At 43.0% G+C, this 18,154-nt stretch overlaps 1 protein-coding gene across 4 annotated transcripts in view; it reads left to right on the top strand.

Moving 5' to 3' along the window:
- Nucleotides 1-18,154, top strand: part of TTBK2 (tau tubulin kinase 2) — a 210,033-nt gene that overhangs the window by 180,696 nt on the left and 11,183 nt on the right. For all 4 annotated transcript variants that reach the window (XM_037018911.2, XM_073211699.1, XM_073211700.1 and 1 more), the window contains 3 exons: nt 67-283; nt 3,869-4,080; nt 5,976-6,564. In XM_037018911.2, coding sequence (XP_036874806.2) covers nt 67-283; nt 3,869-4,080; nt 5,976-6,564 — 1,018 coding nt within the window. The remainder of the gene's footprint in view (nt 1-66; nt 284-3,868; nt 4,081-5,975; nt 6,565-18,154) is intronic.

Raw genomic sequence — 18,154 nt, 5'->3', positions numbered from 1 at the left:
TAGTCTCAAGGTAATTTTTGATTCTGGTGTTTTTAAGTTCTGCCTTTTTTCTCCCCTCATTTTTAGAATTGCCAATGCCACTCCCATCCCAGGAGACTTGCTTCGAGAAAATACAGATGAGGTGTTTCCAGATGAACAGCTTAGTGATGGGGAGAATGGCATCCCTGTTGGTGTGTCACCAGATAAATTGCCTGGCTCTCTGGGACACCCTCGTCCCCCGGAGAAGGATGTCTGGGAAGAGTTGGATGCCAACAGAAACAAGATAAAGCTTGGGATTTGTAAGGTGTGTGTTTCTTGCGTAGGAAGTGATGCACTTGTTGTGTTTCTCCTATTGCTGTAGCAAAGTATCATGAGTCTCAATTCTGAATGAGGAGTCATTGTATTGCTAGTTGTTTATATATTTATAATTGTAATATTTTAGCTAATTTTGCCTATGCCACTTAGGCATGGACATCAAACATTAATCTTTATCTTGTATTTTATGGAAAAGGAGAAGATATTTTACAAATATAACCAGATATTGAGACTAAAAGAAGAGACACCTATAGAGCAGAAATTATTTCCAAATAATGCAACAAGACTCTGGGTCCCATCTTTAGTGTGGACCAATAAAGCTCTGAGTATCATTCTGAATACTGTCTCAAACAGAGGTGGGCAAGTGAATGTTGGAAGGGGAAGCAGCATACTGATCATGAACTGACAAAGTGGATGTTGAATAAATAACACGATTCTTTTCTTTATTAGGATTGTAAGCTGGTCCTTAATGTAGGCAGGGGGAGAGAGAGAGATTTCTGAATTAATTGGTTAATTTTAAGTAATCTTGGAGCAGGTTATCCCTAAATTTCTCTTTGATTTTACTTCACCTGTTGTTTCCATTTTCATAGAAGATAAGATGAAGATAAATGGAATGGAGGAGCAATGAATTACCAATTAGTTTTTGGTGCTTCCTATGCTTTTATAAAGGTTTAATTGAGAAGGAGGCTAAATTTATAGGTATAAAATGAGACTTTGGGGTCATGCCTATTAACATGATTGACAGGAAGTTAGCTAGTTGTGTTTTATGAATGGGAAATACACCTTGGAAATAATCTTCTGTGGACACTTCTATTGTCACATTGGCCTATCTTTGGACAATATACTGTTAATCTGTATAATTTAAAACATTAACAGTAAGGTGGACTCATGAATGATGCAAGTTTGGACTGCTTGGGCCTCCTTATCCATGGATTTTTTTTAGCAAATATATTGGAAAAATTTCCTAAGGATTTGCAACAATTTGAAAAATATCCTCTCTAGCTCACTTTATTGCAAGAATAGTGTGTATATACACACTTTCAATTATAAAATGAATTAGTCACAAGGATGAAAGTACAGCATAGGGAATGTAGGCAATAATATTGTAATATCTTTGTATGATGACAGTAACCGCACTTAACTGGTGACATTTAGCAATATATATATAATTGTTGAGTCACTGTATGCCTGAAACCAGTACAATATTGTATATCAACTATACTTTCAATTTTAAAAAAGAATAGAGTGTATACTTTTACAGTACAGTGCATGTAACATGTAATAACATACAACATACAAAATATTTGTTAATCAACTCTTTATATATTGGTAAGGCTTCTAGTCAACAGTAGGCTGTTAGTAGTTAAATTTGGGGGCCGTCAGAAGTTACATGCAGATTTTCAACTGCTGAGGAGGTCGGTGCCCCTAACCCCTACATTGTTCAAGGGTCAACTGTAATTACTTTCAGTCATAGGGTTCATTTGCAAAAACATTGTCTCTATAGGTGTGATCAGCTGTACTGCGGTCTGGCTGTTGTATAAGCACTGTCTGAATTAATAGTCATCAGGAGTAAGTAGTGAAAGGTAATTGGGAAAATGTCAGATTTTGCAGTGTCAACTGTAGCTGACACCAGAAGCTGCTCCTTCTGGCACCAGAAGCAGACTTCTTAAGAGTAAAATATCTCTAGTGACCTCAGTTGCCAGCCTGTATGGGAGTATCTGCATGTGAGAGAGTGAAGTGGCAGTTGACATAGATCTTAATTACTTAAGTTTGCTGTCTTTCACCCACCAATTACCACTTTTGAATCTCTGTTCTCTGCTATTATTAAATTCCTTCCTTTTAAGAATTACTGAAATTGGATTAGTAGTGTAATTCTTTGTGAAAGTAATGTTTATATGGATTTTTCAAAGATGTTTACCATTTCCTTGCATTTTTGGAAGCCCTGGACTCATCTTTCTTCCAAAATACTTCTTTTAGAAGTTCCTTTAGTTGAGGTCTTTTGGTGGAGAAATTTTTCAGTTTTTACTTAGCTGCAAATTTATTTATTTCACCTTCATTCTTTAAAGATAATTTATGCTGGATTCAAAGTTTTTGATTGAGAATTATTTTTCTATTGGTTTCAATTATTGGTGTTCCAAAGTCTGCTGTCACTCTGATTTTTTTTTCTTTGTAGATTATCATTCCCCTCCCCGCCCCACCTTGCCTCGTCCTCCCTCCCCAGCTACTTTTTAGCTTTTCTACCTGTCTTTGGTGTTCTGGTATTTTAGCTACAGTGTGCCTAGGCACATGTGTTTTTTTGTTCATCCTACTTTGGATATCTTATGTTTCCTGAATTTTCCATTCATAATTTTATATCAGTTTTTGGAGATTATTGCCATTCTTTACCTAAACGTTGCCACTTCTTTCTTTCTGTTCTCTCTTCCTGGGACTCCAACTAAACATATATTATGCCTTCTTATTCTGTTATATCTCTTAATATCTTGTCTCATATTTTTCTTCTCCTTATCGTGCTGTGTTTCCTTCTAGGTAATTTCTTTTGCTATATCTTCTAGTTCACTAATTTGTATGGCCTTTTGTGGGTAATCTGACTTTTAATTTCTTAAATGAATATTTGCTATTAAATTCATCAGTTAATTCCAAATAATCCTTTGTTGATCTTTGTGATAATGACCTTTATTTAAACATTTTATGCATAGCTGTTCTATATTCTGTATCTGAATAAGTTTGGTATTTGAAGTCTTTGGAAAATGTAAATGTTACTATTATCATTTCTGCTGACTCTAGTATGGTGGCATGCCTTCTTGTGTGTTTGACTACCTTTAGTGTTTTACTCATTAATTAATAATTGATGGGAACCCTGTAGACTGGGATTGGGGAAACCTTCCTTCAAAGACTTTTTTGTCTTCTGCATCTGCTGGGAGTCAGAGTGTACCTCCAACTTGAGACCAATTGGGCATCTTCTTGAGGTTCTTTAATCAGAACAGGCATAGCAGACTTCGCTCTCTCGCCCCACTGCTGAGGTGAGGTTTCATTTCCCTGGCAGTTGTGCTGCCGTTGGCATCTGTCCTTAAGCAGCCCCACCCCTCTGGGCTGCCTAATGCTCAGCCTCCTTCTCTCTTTATTGTTCCAGCTCCAGGTTTTCTTGTTGTTGTTTGTTTCTAGAGACAGGTGGTATTCTGTCTTGGTGACCTCTCCTACGTCTTGTGAGACCACTTATGTATCAAAGAGGATATCCTTTCAGTTTTTTGTTTTAGTTTTGTGGAATGGGTTCCTGCAAGCATCTAGATAGACACAATATGAAAAGCCCAGGTCAATAGACATTTTTGCACTATTTATGTTTGTACCAAAAAATATAAAAAACTAACATAATACTGAAAATGAGAATAAATTAAGAAACAAACCTCATTTAATAAAGTATTAATAGATAAGTATGTAATGAAATAAAGTATCCAAATATCCTAATCCTGAAAACACATACCAATGATTTGCTCGTATTGTTCTGAAAGACTTCAGTGATTCCTACACATACAGTAATTGGAATGTTTTTCATGATTTTCTTTTATATTTTGTCTAGGCTGCTACTGAAGAGGAGAACAGCCATGTTCAAGCAAATGGTATTCTGAATGCTCCAAGCCTTGGTTCACCAATTCGTGTCCGCTCAGAGATTACTCAACCAGACAGAGATGTTCCACTGTTGCGAAAATTACGTTCCATCCACAGCTTTGAGTTGGAAAAACGTCTGACACTGGAGCCAAAGCCAGATACTGACAAGTTTCTTGAGATCTGGTATAAAAATTTTTCTTTTTTTTTTTTTTGAAGCTACTAAGATACCATTATTATTGTTAATTTCTGTTACATAAAGTCTTTCAAATAAGAAATTCTTACACTTTCATGGCACTGATTTAAGTGCTAATCTTCATTCATGTTTTTAGTTATCGTCTTGATTCTTGATGTGAATTGTCTTCTAACATTGTTAGAAGTTCTATAACAGAGCTAAGCAGCGAGAGTTGGTCACTTCATAATACTAGGTACAAATTAAATTAACATTTTGAAGTGGTTTTGTTGGAAGGTGATTAGAATTCTCACACTGGAATGGAGAAGCTGTGGTGTGGAGTTGGAGCATACATGGTAAGAATGTCATTAGGCGGGAAGGAGTGGAGTACCTGCAGGAGGGGAAGAAGTAATTCCGGTGCAAGAGGCAGGCAGTTCAATTCAATTTAATGACAGTCTTCTATGAGTAAGTGCTGTAGACATGAGTAAATTTATCATTCTGTGTAGAAAGGATAAAAGATGGAACTTTAGAGAGCTATACATAGCTAATGACTATTTGTAGTTCATGGTTATAAAATCCATTATCCCCAAATTTTGATAACAGAAGATAGAAAACAAGAATTTGGGATATATTTATGAATTAGAGGAGGCATCAATATTCTTAAGACCTGAGTGACTTTAATAATAATCAAAACCTTCAAAGAACATCCCTGGTGGCTACTATTAGCAATGAAATGTTAGGTTAGAAGGACCTTCTAACTTTGACTAACATGGTGGTTACTGTATCTGAAGACAGTTCAGCCACTTGTGGCTTAGTCCAGCTTGCTTCAATTTTAAACAGTCCTTCATGTATGTGTGTTCTTCCTCACATGGCATTTCAGTCTCACAGCTATGTGATGTGATATAAGCTAGCATCTATCTGTTGATAGGATCAAAAGGATGGACAGGTTGGGGTAGTGTTTAAACATTTTGAATCGTGGCTAAAATTGGGAATAAATATAAAAATGCAGTAGGGATAAAAAGCTTCATTTGGTAAAGAATTAGCTAACAAAAGGATGGAATTAAAAAGAGAATCCATGCTGAGGGAAGAGCCAAGAGAGAAAACAGAATTAAGAACAGAAGTAATCCAAGAAAATGAACTCAGACCAGAAACCTAGAATGAATAGGGAACAATTGAAGGAATTGAAGTACCTAATCACAAACTTAAGGGAAGGAAAATATATACTGCCTAAACTGCTCCCCAGAGGATGAAATCAGTTCTCAGAAGCCAGTCCAGCCAAATGCCACCAGCCAGCAGAGAGATTTGTATACAATGTGAACTGCCTTTAAATCCGACACCACTGAAAATAGACCCCAAACCACCATCAGCCCCATCCCCATATGTGGAGCTCTGTGTGCACAGTGGATTCGGTGTGGTTGAACAGGATCGGTGTTTTCTCTTCTTCAAAGCTCTCCTTTAGAGGAGCTTATTTGAATGAGTATGCCTTCACATAGATCCCTATAGACAGAACAAATGCAGGAAGTGTTTGCCTTATGTATACTAGCTTCTTCATTTCCTTTTGTAGGGCTTCTGGTGAGGCAGAAGTCCCTTGGGTAAGTTGTTCTTCAGTCCATCACAGAGAGCAGAAGGCAGGGGATTGAACTGGTAAAGCAAAGGTGAACTGGATCATACAAGTCAGCTCTGTTAGGCCTCCTGCCACAGCAGGGGAGACACCTTCCTCCCAGGGGTCCATCTTCCAAAACAGGATTATGACAGGTAGACAAGAACATCAACCTGTGAAACTTCCCTTATGCTTTGTCCACCTTTTTTCTCTACATCATCTGTGTGTGAATGTTAGTTCCATACTATGTAATAAATGTAATAAATATTTTCTTAGGACAATTGAGTAACTTCTCTTTGTTTTCTTAAGCCTGGAGAAAATGCAGAAAGATTCCAGTGCAGGAAAGGAATCTATTCTCCCCACTCTGCTTCACAAGCCTTGTGTTCCTCCTGTGTCCCATACTGACCACATCTGGCACTACGATGAAGAATATCTTCCAGATATTTCCAAGCCTGTCTCTGCCAACACCCCTGAGCAGGCAGATGGTGGTGGCAGCAATGGATTTATAGCTGTTAACCTGAGCTCCTGCAAACAGGAGGTTGATTCCAAAGAATGGGTGATTGTGGATAAGGAGCAGGACCTTCGGGATTTTAGGACAAATGAGGCTTTAGGCCATAAAACAACTGGCAGCCCTTCTGATGAGGAGCCTGAAGTCCTTCAAGTTCTAGAAGAAACTCCTCAAGATGAAAAGCTCCGGTTGGGTCCTTGGGCAGAACATGATCACATAAAGAAGGAAACCTCAGGTGCGATCTTTGCACTTTCTGTGGAGAGCCCTGCCACTGCTGCTTCAGAACAAGATGCAGATAGGGTGGAACTCCGGGATGGAGCTACCAGTCAGTTTATTGCAGTGACACCCACAAGTCCAATGGAAGCACAAGCGGAAGGACCCCTCACAGTGGTAAGAGACTTTTTCCTGTTATGTTTCTGCTATCCACTCAAGGTGCTAATAAGAAAGGGCTAACAGATGAGGAACTAAATTTCTTGAGCAGAGGCCTAAGTTTGGCAAATGGGTATAGGGTGTGATGTCTGAACAAAGTTTTGTAGTCAGCCTTCCAATATGAAATTTCTCTAAAAGTGGTTTCCTGTCAGGGTAGCAACTCAATACATCTACAAAGGAACATTTTGAGGAGATTCTGCTGTTTACTCTCAGTTTGGGCATTCCCCTGTTACCCTGTTATCAGTAGCAGCAGTGCCACCTGTGACTGTGTGAGCAGCAGGAGCCCCAGAAAAACCAGGTGTGGAGGCAGCAAGAAATTGTGTACCCAGATCTCAGGTGCTAGCAGCTGTATCTGCCCTGACATGGGTGGGAGTGCCAGACTTCCTTAAATTCCATAATCATCTAGCAGCTTTCTTCCAACTCCCTGGAAAAACAGCATTGTTTTTCGGGGGGAAAACTGAAATGTTTTCTATTAAAACACAATTCTACATGCAGGTGTAAAACAGAGAATTAAAAATGTGATTTTGTGTATAGCTCTGTACCTCACTTCAAAATAGGAAAATAAATTTCTGCCTCTTTATTTGTTTCTTTGACTCACTGTCGCGTGCCCTGTCCTCGCCGGCAAGAACAGCATGCAACAACAGCAGGATTCTTCTGCAGAAAGCTTTATTCTTCAGCTCTTTGTGAAACAAATGAGTTGGGCAGGACCCAGAGGGGAAGGAGAGGCTTGCTTATATAGTTCTCATGCTCTGACCTGGTTGGTGCGGCTCCATATGCCTTATTAGCATAACCATTTGGTGGGTCTCATTGGTCCTTATGCCAAGGCGCAATTAGCATGTAGTTTAGTGGTGTGGGATGATTTGTCATTAGGAAGTTCGGGGCCTTCCGGCTGCCCTGCATGGGGCGCTATTTTCTGAGCGCGGCTGCCAACATCTCCCCCTTTTTTGTCTAACAGAAGCTCAAGGCGGAACTTGCCAGCAGAGGCGGAGACAGAGGCCTGACCTCCATCATACTTCCTGATGCCCCCTTTTTGGAGAGGGGTTCTGGGCATCTACCCCTATGCAGTCAGGCATGCCTCTCAGAGGGGTCCAAGACCTCTTGCAGTGCTTTGCCTCGCATCCTCTGGCTGGCGTTGGGACCGCTTGGTACAAAGGGTTTGGACCCTTTTTCTCAACCCTCTTGCACCATGAGCTTCTTAAAGAAAGCTGTGATTAAGCATTGAGGTACTCGGGCCTGGTGCAGTGCCACATGGGCTCAGGGTGCAAGAGCTACCTCAAGCTAAAGCCGAGCTTCCTTCTTAAGCATGTTGAGCCACACTTGGGGAGAGGCGCCAACGTCTATCGCCATTAGGGCTTGAGCAAGGATCACCTTGTCCTGCTTATGTTGGTTGCGGAGTCTGCATAACAACCAGAGTAAGAGCATGAGACCTCCAAGCAGGAACACGCCCATCCCAGCCATGCCCGCCCACTCCTTGACGTGGGAGAGAGCTCTGAGGAACCAGGAAGAGAGTCCTTCCGCTACGGAGATATCTAGACGGGTGGAGTTGATGTGGATAATTTCTCGCCGCAGCTCTTCTAGTGTCCCATCGAAGTCTTGGGACCAGTTTCCTGAAAGATACTGGGACAGGTCTCGTGACAGATTAGCTGCCCGTGTAAAATTTTTATATTGAATGCTAGTGATGCAGAGGGCACGATATTTCCGCTCACATCCCAATTGGGCCATTTGCCAGAGCACCTCCATTTGTTCCTCCACGAGATCTATGCGTTGATTGAGGATCATTATTCCTCCTTTCAGTTTGCCATCAAGTGTGGACTGTTGGTCCAGGGCAGAAGCTACTGAGGCTGCAAGGTTATTGAGCTCTGTAGCCGATTTGATGGAGGTGTCTAAAGCTATACCAGCGGCGGTGGCTGCGACCGCGGTCGCGGAGATCAGGAGCACTATGGCGGCTGTAACACCGAAATCGCGCCTTTCTCGAAACAGAGTCATGGTGTTAGGGGCGTCTACGGGAACAGGGACCCAACGGGGGATGCGGACTACCAAAGCATTGGTAAAGTTACGCGCATCCCAACACTGAGACAGAAAGCAGGTTTCATTGGAGCAGGAGTCAAAGCTACTATTGGATAAGATAAACAGAAATGGGGGGTATACGCATACTGGAGAAGGTGGAAAAAGGGAATTAGGTGACTCTGGACCTGATTTTGCTGAACACGTGTAGTTCTCGTTGTTATGGGTCATGATCATGTTCCAGTGTGCGCGCATGTGGTTATTCTCGCACCAAAAGGTGATATTTTTTACACCGATTCCCCCACCCTGGAGGGCGGAAAAGGGGGAGAGGTCGGTACACGAGCCATTGACTCCACACAGCATCCATTTATGGAAGGGGTTCATGCTCAGCTGCTGACGAAACTCGCCTTCGAGCACCTTTACTGGCCACCAAGCCTCATTGGCTGGCCGTCCCTCCATATCTGGGGAGATGGTAAACTCCTGCCTCTCAGTTGCCCACGTTACTACAGTTGACTGACAGTCAGTCCAGGGCCACAGCTCTCCCTCATAGTCGCCCACACAATGGGAGGCATATTTGGGTTGACGAGGCCTGTCGGTGGAATTGTTCCTGGGAGAGTGTACAAATGTGCCATTGATCCAGAGAACCATCTGGTGGATAGTCATGTTCTTATAGGACGGGCTCCCTTCCTTATTAGGCCCTTCAAATTTAGCTGACATAACGGGGAGGCTACTGGCCTCTAGAATTATGTCACTGAACCATCCGTATTTCCTCCGTTTCAGGGAGATACAGCCAGCTAGATTCTGAGTGGTGAAGCATAATGACCCATTAGTTACGAAGGATCGGTTTTCTCCCAGGGGAGCTACTAGGGTGTCTTTAACTAAGTAGGGCAAGTTCATACTAGTATTGGTAGTGAAAAAGCGCGGAAAAACGGCTGCATTGAAACGGACAGGCATAGGCTTAGGAAAGGCAGACAGGATTCCCCATCTCAATACTCCCTGAGTCGGGGTCTCCAGTGTCAGGAGCAGGGTCAGGAGGTACAGCGAAGTCATCTCCTTTGTTTAGGACTTTCCTCGTTAGGCGCTCCGGGATCCAGAAGGGATTTTCTTCACCCTGGGGGAAAACACACACAGCTCCCCTGGATCTGATTATGATTGGATCCGGGCCCTTCCATTGGTTAGATAACACGTCCTTCCATTTTACTAGTTCTTGTGGGTCTTTTGGCCACTGATTATGGCGATCCGCTGCTGTATGGCTTTGAGCATCCAGATTCAAAAAATTTATAGTGAAAAGTGCTAGGGCTATGGCAGTTTTTGGTGTGGGGGGTATATCTTCAATTCCCCCTTTTTGTTTAAGTAAATAGGATTTGAGCGTGCGGTTCGCGCGTTCCACAATCCCTTGACCCTGTGGGTTGTAGGGAAGGCCAGTGATATGTTTTATCCCCATGTGATGACAAAATTGAGCAAATTTTGTAGAGGTATAGGCTGGGCCATTGTCTGTTTTCAGAATCTGTGGTAACCCCCATGCGCTCCAAGCTTCAAGGCAGTGCTGGATGACATGGGAAGCTTTCTCTCCTGACAATGGGGAGGCAAAGATGACTCCTGAACAAGTATCCACGGATACATGTACATATTTCAGTTTCCCAAAAGACGAAATATGCGTCACATCCATTTGCCAAACTTGTAAAGGCCTAATACCTCTGGGGTTGATCCCAACATGAGGTGTGGGAAGGAAGCTGCAGCAATGTTGGCAGCTAAGGACAATGTTCCTAGCTTCGGCCCTGGTTATGCTAAACCGCTTGCGCAGTGTTTCGGCAGTGACATGAAATTGTGTATGGAATTTTGAAGCTGTGGTGATAGGGTCTAGCAGGGGAAAAGCTATATTTCTGGTTGCGAGGTCTGCCAGGTGGTTGCCTTGGGTCATAGGCCCGGGAAGGCCTGAATGTGCTCTGATATGAGTTATATACAAAGGAGATTGCCTATGAAGTAGTGCTGATTGTATCTGTTTGAACAAAGTGGCTACTGGGCTGGACGCTTTGATTAGCCCGGCCACTTCTAGAGATTTGACTGCATTAACTACATAACAGGAGTCAGACACAATATTTAAAGGTTCAGGAAAGATTTGTAGGACCTCTAAGACTATGCGACATTCCACTATTTGTGGAGTGTCAGGCGTGTAGCCTTTTGTCACAACTTTGCCATCATGGACATAGGCACCTGTGCCTGTCTTAGACCCGTCCGTGTAAACTGTTTTTCCATGAGGCAGCGGGGTTAGGCTAGTGACCCGAGGAAATACTAGGAGATGATTTTTGGCGAAGTTGATGAGGGGATGTTTAGGGAAATGATTATCAAAGGTTCCTGAGAAACTGTAAGCAAGTATGGCCCAATCATCGTTCATAGCACATAATACTTGTATCTGTTCTACGCTGTAAGGGGTTATAATTTTAGCTGGAGCCTCTCCGAAATGTGTCATGGAGGTTTTTACTCCTCTCAAAGCAAGTTTGGCCACGGCTGCTGGATAGTACTCTATTGTCCTAGCCTGAGAGGCTTGGGGATGAATCCAGATCAGTGGGCCGTGCTGCCATAAGACTGCTGTTGGCAGCTCTGGGGTGGGAAGGACACACAACTCAAAGGGTTCATTCGATTGCACTCTATTTAATTGTGCTGTCATCAAAGCCTGTTCTACTTTGCGAATGGCTTGTAATGCCTCAGGTGTGAGGGAGCGCGGTGACGTTAGTTGTGGGTCTCCTTCTAGGGTTTTAAATAGTGGAGTCAATTCAGTGGTGGGTATCTTTAAGTATGGGCGCAACCAATTAATATCCCCTAGGAGTTTTTGGAAGTCATTCAAATTTCGCAATTGATTATGTCTTATCTCAAGCTTTTGGGGGCAAATTACATCTGTGTAAATGGTTGCTCCTAGGAATTTGCTAACACTAGATTTTTGGACCTTCTCGCTTGCTATATTCAGTCTCCAATTTTCTAGGGATCTAGTGAGATCTATATATGCTTCTTCTATTTCCGCTGGTTGTGGGGAGCAAAGAAGGATGTCATCCATGTAATGGATGATCTTTAGCGTGGGATAGGTCTTACGAATTGGGTCTAGCGCTCGCTGAACGTACAGTTGACATATGGTGGGGCTATTTGCCATTCCTTGAGGGAGGACCTTCCACTGAAATCTGGCATCGGGTTGTTCATGGTTAATAGCTGGCAAAGTAAAAGCAAATCTTTCCCTGTCCTTGGAGCTTAGAGGTATAGAAAAGAAACAATCTTTAATATCTATTATGAGCACTTTCCATTCTTTGGGTAAGGCAGAGAGGAGTGGCAGTCCCCGTTGTACGGGTCCAAGCATTCTCATTTGAGCATTTACTGCTCTCAGATCATGAAGCAACCTCCATGATCCTGACTTTTTCCTGATTACAAATATGGGTGTGTTCCATGGGGACACAGAGGGTTCTAGGTGTCCCACTTGGAGCTGCTCTTGCACTAAGCAATGAGCTGCTTCTAATTTTTCAGAGGATAGGGGCCACTGAGGAACCCATACGGCCTCCTCTGTGAGCCAAGGTATGGGCATGGCATCTTCAATGGCCCCTATGAAAAACCCAGGCCGTGACGGTCATTCTTTACTTTGGGCAGGATGGGCTCTATGTGTCCCTGTTGGTGTTTCCCCAGCCCCTTGCCAGGGATGTATCCCATGTCCATCATCATGCCTTGGGCGGGGGTGGAGTATTCATTAATGAGTTTGAGGCCTAAGTCTCTCATGACATCCCTCCCCCATAAATTGACCGGTAGAGGGAGTACATAAGGGGTGACTGTACCCTCTTGTCCTTCAGGGGCTCGCCATTTCAATGGTTTGGCACTAATTGAAGGGCTTGACTCATATCCTAAACCTTGTAATGAATGTGAGGATTGGGTCACAGGCCACTTGGAGGGCCACCAGGTTGCAGAGATAATACTTTTATCTGCTCCAGTGTCTAGGATTCCCTCAAAGCTCTTTCCCTCTATTTGAAGAGTTAATTTTGGTCTGTCTGCTAAATCTAATACTATGAAGGCTGAATCCCAGTCAGAGGAGCCGAAGCCCCTTTCTCCCCTCTCCGTGTTGGTAGCAGGATAATTGGCGTGGAGACTAGGTAAAACTAAGAGCTGGGCTATGCGGTCTCCCGGGGATATAGGATAGATTCCTCTGGGAGCCGAACACATGATTTTTACCTGTCCTTCATAATCTTGATCTATGACTCCGGGATGAACTACCAGGCCTTTCAATGCAGCAGAAGAGCGCCCTAGGAGTAACCCAATGGTATTTGGTGGTAGGGGGCCTTTAAAGTCTGAAGGGATAGGCTGAACTCCCATCTGTGGAGTCAACACTATTCTGGTGGTGGCACGGATGTCCAATCCCGCGGAACCTGAAGTGGCTCTCCTTGGGGGGCCTGGTTGTTCCCGAATGACACTTGCGTGCTGGTTGCCCCATATATTTGCGGGCCCTGGTGACGGGGGCCCCTCTGGGCGTTTTTTGGCAACTCTAAGGGTTTCCCTTCTATATCTTTAATAGACCGGCACTCATTAGCCCAATGCCTGCCTTTCTTACACTTAGGGCACAACTCAGGGGTCTTTTGGGTTGTTTGTTCTGAAGCTGGGCTCCTACACTCTCTCTTTATATGTCCTAATTTCCCGCATTGAAAGCATTTGATACTTCTGTTAGTGATCCTGGCTTGTTTGTGGCTCTGTAATATGGCCGCGGCTAGGCCCGCATTGGTGAGTGGCCCTCCTATTTCTCTACAGGCTTTCAACCAGGCATGTATCCCTTTTTGTTTCCAGGGTGTTATCGCCTGTCTGCATTCCTTGGTACATTGTTCAAACACTAATTGCTCCACTAGGGGCATTGCTTGTTCCTGATCTCCAAATATTCTGCCTGCGGCCTCCATCATACGAGCGACAAAGTCAGAAAATGGCTCGCTCAGCCCCTGAATAATTTTTGTCAAATTGCCTGATACTTCTCCTTTGTTGGTGAGGGCTTTCCATGCCTTGGCGGCGCACGTGTTTATTTGTGCATATACCTGTAAGGGGAAGGCGGTCTGGTCGGCTACCCACTGTCCTTGGCCCGTCAGCATATCATATGACCATGCAGGCTGTCCTTCGGCCGCGTTTGCGCGTGCCTGGGTCATGCTGATATCATGCCACAATGCCTTCCATTCTATGTATTGCCCCATACTAGAAAGGCATGCCTTAGTTACATATTGCCAGTCTGCGGGTGTCATGGCTGTCTCTGTTAATCTCTCAACTTGTGCTATGGTATAGTTAGCACTGACTCCATAAGCCCGAACGGATTCTGCTAACTCCTTAACTTGTTTATGGCTCAGGGGCTGGTGAGAGCGTACACCGTTATCCTCAAATACAGGAAACATTTGTCTAATTGCCTGAAGAGTATCTGGGTGGCAAAAGGAGAGTGCGCCACTCACGTAAGGTGGCGGGGCAAAGGGCGTCGGGGGACACCCTGCTTTCATTTTTTCCTTGGTCCGCTTTTCAACTTTGCTGGTTCCCTTACTTCTACACTCTGCGGTTTTATTTTCTTCCCCTTCCTCTGCGGACGTTAATTCCTCCTCAGATTCCCTATTGGAGAGTTGGAGGTCCCTCAACTCTTTCCAGGGGTATTTACTATTTTCTCCGAGGCGATTGTCACTCGCTTCTCGGGGCTCTTTCGCTTTTGCCCTAGGCGGGCTTTCTCCCTCACTCTGAGGTTTCTTTACCTTCGTTTTTGTGGCCTTTTTTCGGCCGCGCGCGCTCTCTGTTTCCCGTTCCGTTTCTGACATGCTCTCTTGGATATCTGTCAATGCTCTCTGACCTTCTTTTATTACCTTTTCACATCTCTCATCTTGCAGACAAGCTCTAATCAGTTTCCAGAGGGGCCTGGTGCCTCCCCTCAGGCTACCCTCCTCCTCCTCTCTATCAAGATCTTTCCCCAGTTTGTCCCAGCTCGGGATTGAGAGGGACCCTGAACAAATGAACCAGGGGGCCACACGGTCTATCTCCTTCACAAAAGATCCTAAGACTTTGCTGGAGACCTTCAAGTTTCGCTCTTTGAGAGCTGTCTGCAGCGCCGTGACTAATGACGGTGCATTCCCCATGGTGCCTCCTTATTTACAGAGAACCATCAACCATCATCCTAAAAAGCAGGGGCCTCTCGGAACTTACCCCTCCGGGCTTTCTTCTGACCTGCAGTTCTGAATCCTCTCCAGATGTCTGAAGGGTCCTCCCTGTGCCGGTGATGTTCTGGTTCCCGGGATTCGGCACCACTTGTCGCGTGCCCTGTCCTCGCCGGCAAGAACAGCATGCAACAACAGCAGGATTCTTCTGCAGAAAGCTTTATTCTTCAGCTCTTTGTGAAACAAATGAGTTGGGCAGGACCCAGAGGGGAAGGAGAGGCTTGCTTATATAGTTCTCATGCTCTGACCTGGTTGGTGCGGCTCCATATGCCTTATTAGCATAACCATTTGGTGGGTCTCATTGGTCCTTATGCCAAGGCGCAATTAGCATGTAGTTTAGTGGTGTGGGATGATTTGTCATTAGGAAGTTCGGGGCCTTCCGGCTGCCCTGCATGGGGCGCTATTTTCTGAGCGCGGCTGCCAACAAGCACTTGTATTTGATATTATAAGGACCTTATTTTCAGATATCTTAAAATAATATTTTCTTAACTGAACGTTTCTAAAGAAACAGCTGTGTCACTTATATACATATTGATTAAGGTGTTAAACTTATTTCCTTCATTTTGGGGAGTTTGGAATAAAGATATATTTATCTTGTTTCTCTTCCTGAGGCTTAAATTCTGAGTTTACTTTTGCACAACAGATGTTATCACTTCCCTAACTTACAAAGACATTAAATAGGGAGTCAGTCTCTCGAGATCTCTTTTTATATGCTCTTGCTTGGACAATATGATAAACCATATTACTGTTCTATTTGAATATTTTATATTAAGACATGTTCTAATGGAAACAGTTTGTTGGTTTGTATCCTTTGTACTCAGGTGTATTTCTTTTTTATGATATGAAGGGGGAATGTAGTGATAATCTTAAAATATGTAGGAACTGTAAAAACAGGCAAAGCCAAATTTATCTGTATTGCAGAATAGTTGGCATATTCAGTTAACTAGTGAGAACTTCAACACTCTTTAGTTCTCTTTATTTCTTATTACAGATCTGTGAGCCTTATTTAGGACTTATTCATATATAAGAAACCACTGATTATCAAGTAGCATGTATAAATTTTTTAGATAATTATTTTGAAAGATGGATAAATCTTCTAGATTGAAAAGAAATTGGTGTAGGGTTATTTTTGAAAGTAAGATTTTTCCCCAGAGTAAAATATCCTCATATTTATTCATAAATAGTGATGAAATTAGTCCACTATCAATCATTTCTAAAAAGATGGTGAATAACATGGATTTATAGGAATAAAACAAGACTAAGCCTTGGCTTATAGGAAAAATATTAAATTATGTTTTGATTAGCAAATGGAGAGACAAAATTAAGCTGGTATAAATGAACAAATATAGAGAAGAAAAAGAAAAGAACTCGAACTGCTTGCAGAAGAGGTCTAACTGCTGGTTCAGAGTGGCTGCGACTATAGGACAGAGCTGGTTTTATGTGATGTGGGGTAATCACTGTTGGTAGGGAAAAGGCTGTACTTGAATAGTAATGTGGAAGTGGAAGGGTTATTCCTTACTGAATATCATGGCAGACTGGAACATGATGTCCTTTAGAAGGCCAGCACTTCATTCTAAAATTACCTTTGGAAACAGTATAAATGTGACTGGGGATTAATGCCACCACCTATATATTACCTATTGCTGTGCAACAAATTATTCCAAATTTAGTAGCTTTAAACAAACAAGTTATTTTTTCAAACTGTTTTTGAGTGCTAGGAATGCAGGAGTGGCTTAGTCTGATTCTAGTTCAGGATTTCTCATGAGGTTGCTGTCAAGCTGTCAGCCAGGGTTGAAATCATCCTAAGGTTTGACTGGGATGGGAAGATCCACTGCCACACTCAATCACATGACTATTGGCAGGCCTTAGTTCCTCACCAGGTGGGCCTCTCCATACTTACCGTGGCAGTTGGCTTTCCCAGTGAGTGCAGAAGGAGACAGAGATGGGAAAGGGGGCTGGTGGTAAGGAGAACACGCTTCCACCAAGAGAAGAGAAGCCACAGTGTCTTTTATAACAGTCTCAGGAGGGGCATACCATATTCTGTTGGTCACACAGACCAGCCCTGCTACAATGTGGGAAGGACTATGCAAGGGTATGAATTCCAGCGGGTAGAGGTCATTGGGGGCCATCTTAGAGGCTGTTTACCCTATCATCTCATATTTGTATTTTACAGAATACTTCCATATTGATCATGACAGCAACTCTGTGGAGCAAGCACTATTGTTGTCCCTTTTTGCACTGATGGCACCATGCCTCAGGCCAGTGAAATGATCTGTAGAGAATCAGATGGCTAGTGGACTAGACTGTGGTCTGTCCCTCATACCAGTCTTCTGTTCCTCACACCAGGCAATTGTCAACATACTGAATGATTTTCCTCATCAACTTGTTTTTTAGACATTGAGAAGGATGGGGGTGTGAAATAATGCATAGAGAGTACAGGACAAAAAAAAAAGTGACATAGATTTTTTTATAATCAGCATCTATTAAGAGGATTCCTATGACTATATTTACAGAAGTGCTAATACCAGTACTATCAAATCAGATCAGCAGTTGATTGCATTGCCATAATTCTGTTCTTTTCATCCCATCAGTTCTATTAAGTGTCTGCTAAGTTAAGTCTTTTGCTGTACCTTGGGGATAAGGAGTTGACATCAACTGATCAGGTTGGTGAAGGCCTACATCTTAACAGCTTAAATAACATGAAGTTTAGTGGAGCTATGTACACAAATGAGGACACGGATAAATCTGCCTAGGACTGAGGAGTGTGATTTTGGGTGTTTTTATTTTCTCAACCTTATTTTCTAATTTTTTTTTTTTTTTACTGTGATGAAGATCTATTACTTTTATAATTGGGGAGGAAAGAAACATTAGAAATCTTTCTGGGAATGTTAAAGAGCACTTCAAAAATAAGAAGACTTGGAAGGATGAATAAACTTGCTGTAGAGAGACACAGGAGTGTCAAGCAAAGAACACAGCATGTGCACAGGCACAGAGGTTTGAAGCACCTCAGTAAGTGATCAAGAGTGTTAGGGCAAAGGAGGGAGGCGAAGATGCACTGCCACAGGCAAGGGGACCGGAGAGGGGGTCTTAGCAGAGTCACCCCTGAGAGCTCCAGGTACAGTTTGCTTTGAATTCAAACTTACTTGATTTCTCAAAAAGGCTTTTTTCCTTGCCAGTTTGTGTAGTTAACGTTTTCTGCCTCTTTACGTGTCACCTTTAACAAATGTGAAAATGTAGAAACTTTAGGTGTCTTAGGAAAAGACATTCTTATTAGATAATGATTCTTATTCACATAGAATTGAAATGGCCTCAGTGGAAGGATGGTGGAATTTCACTTATCATAGGCTTGACCT

Source organism: Manis javanica, chromosome 8 (assembly GCF_040802235.1).
Source record: "Manis javanica isolate MJ-LG chromosome 8, MJ_LKY, whole genome shotgun sequence".
Taxonomy (NCBI): domain Eukaryota; kingdom Metazoa; phylum Chordata; class Mammalia; order Pholidota; family Manidae; genus Manis; species Manis javanica.
Note: the sequence above shows the minus strand (reverse complement) of the source record. Positions and strands in the feature narration are given on the sequence as shown.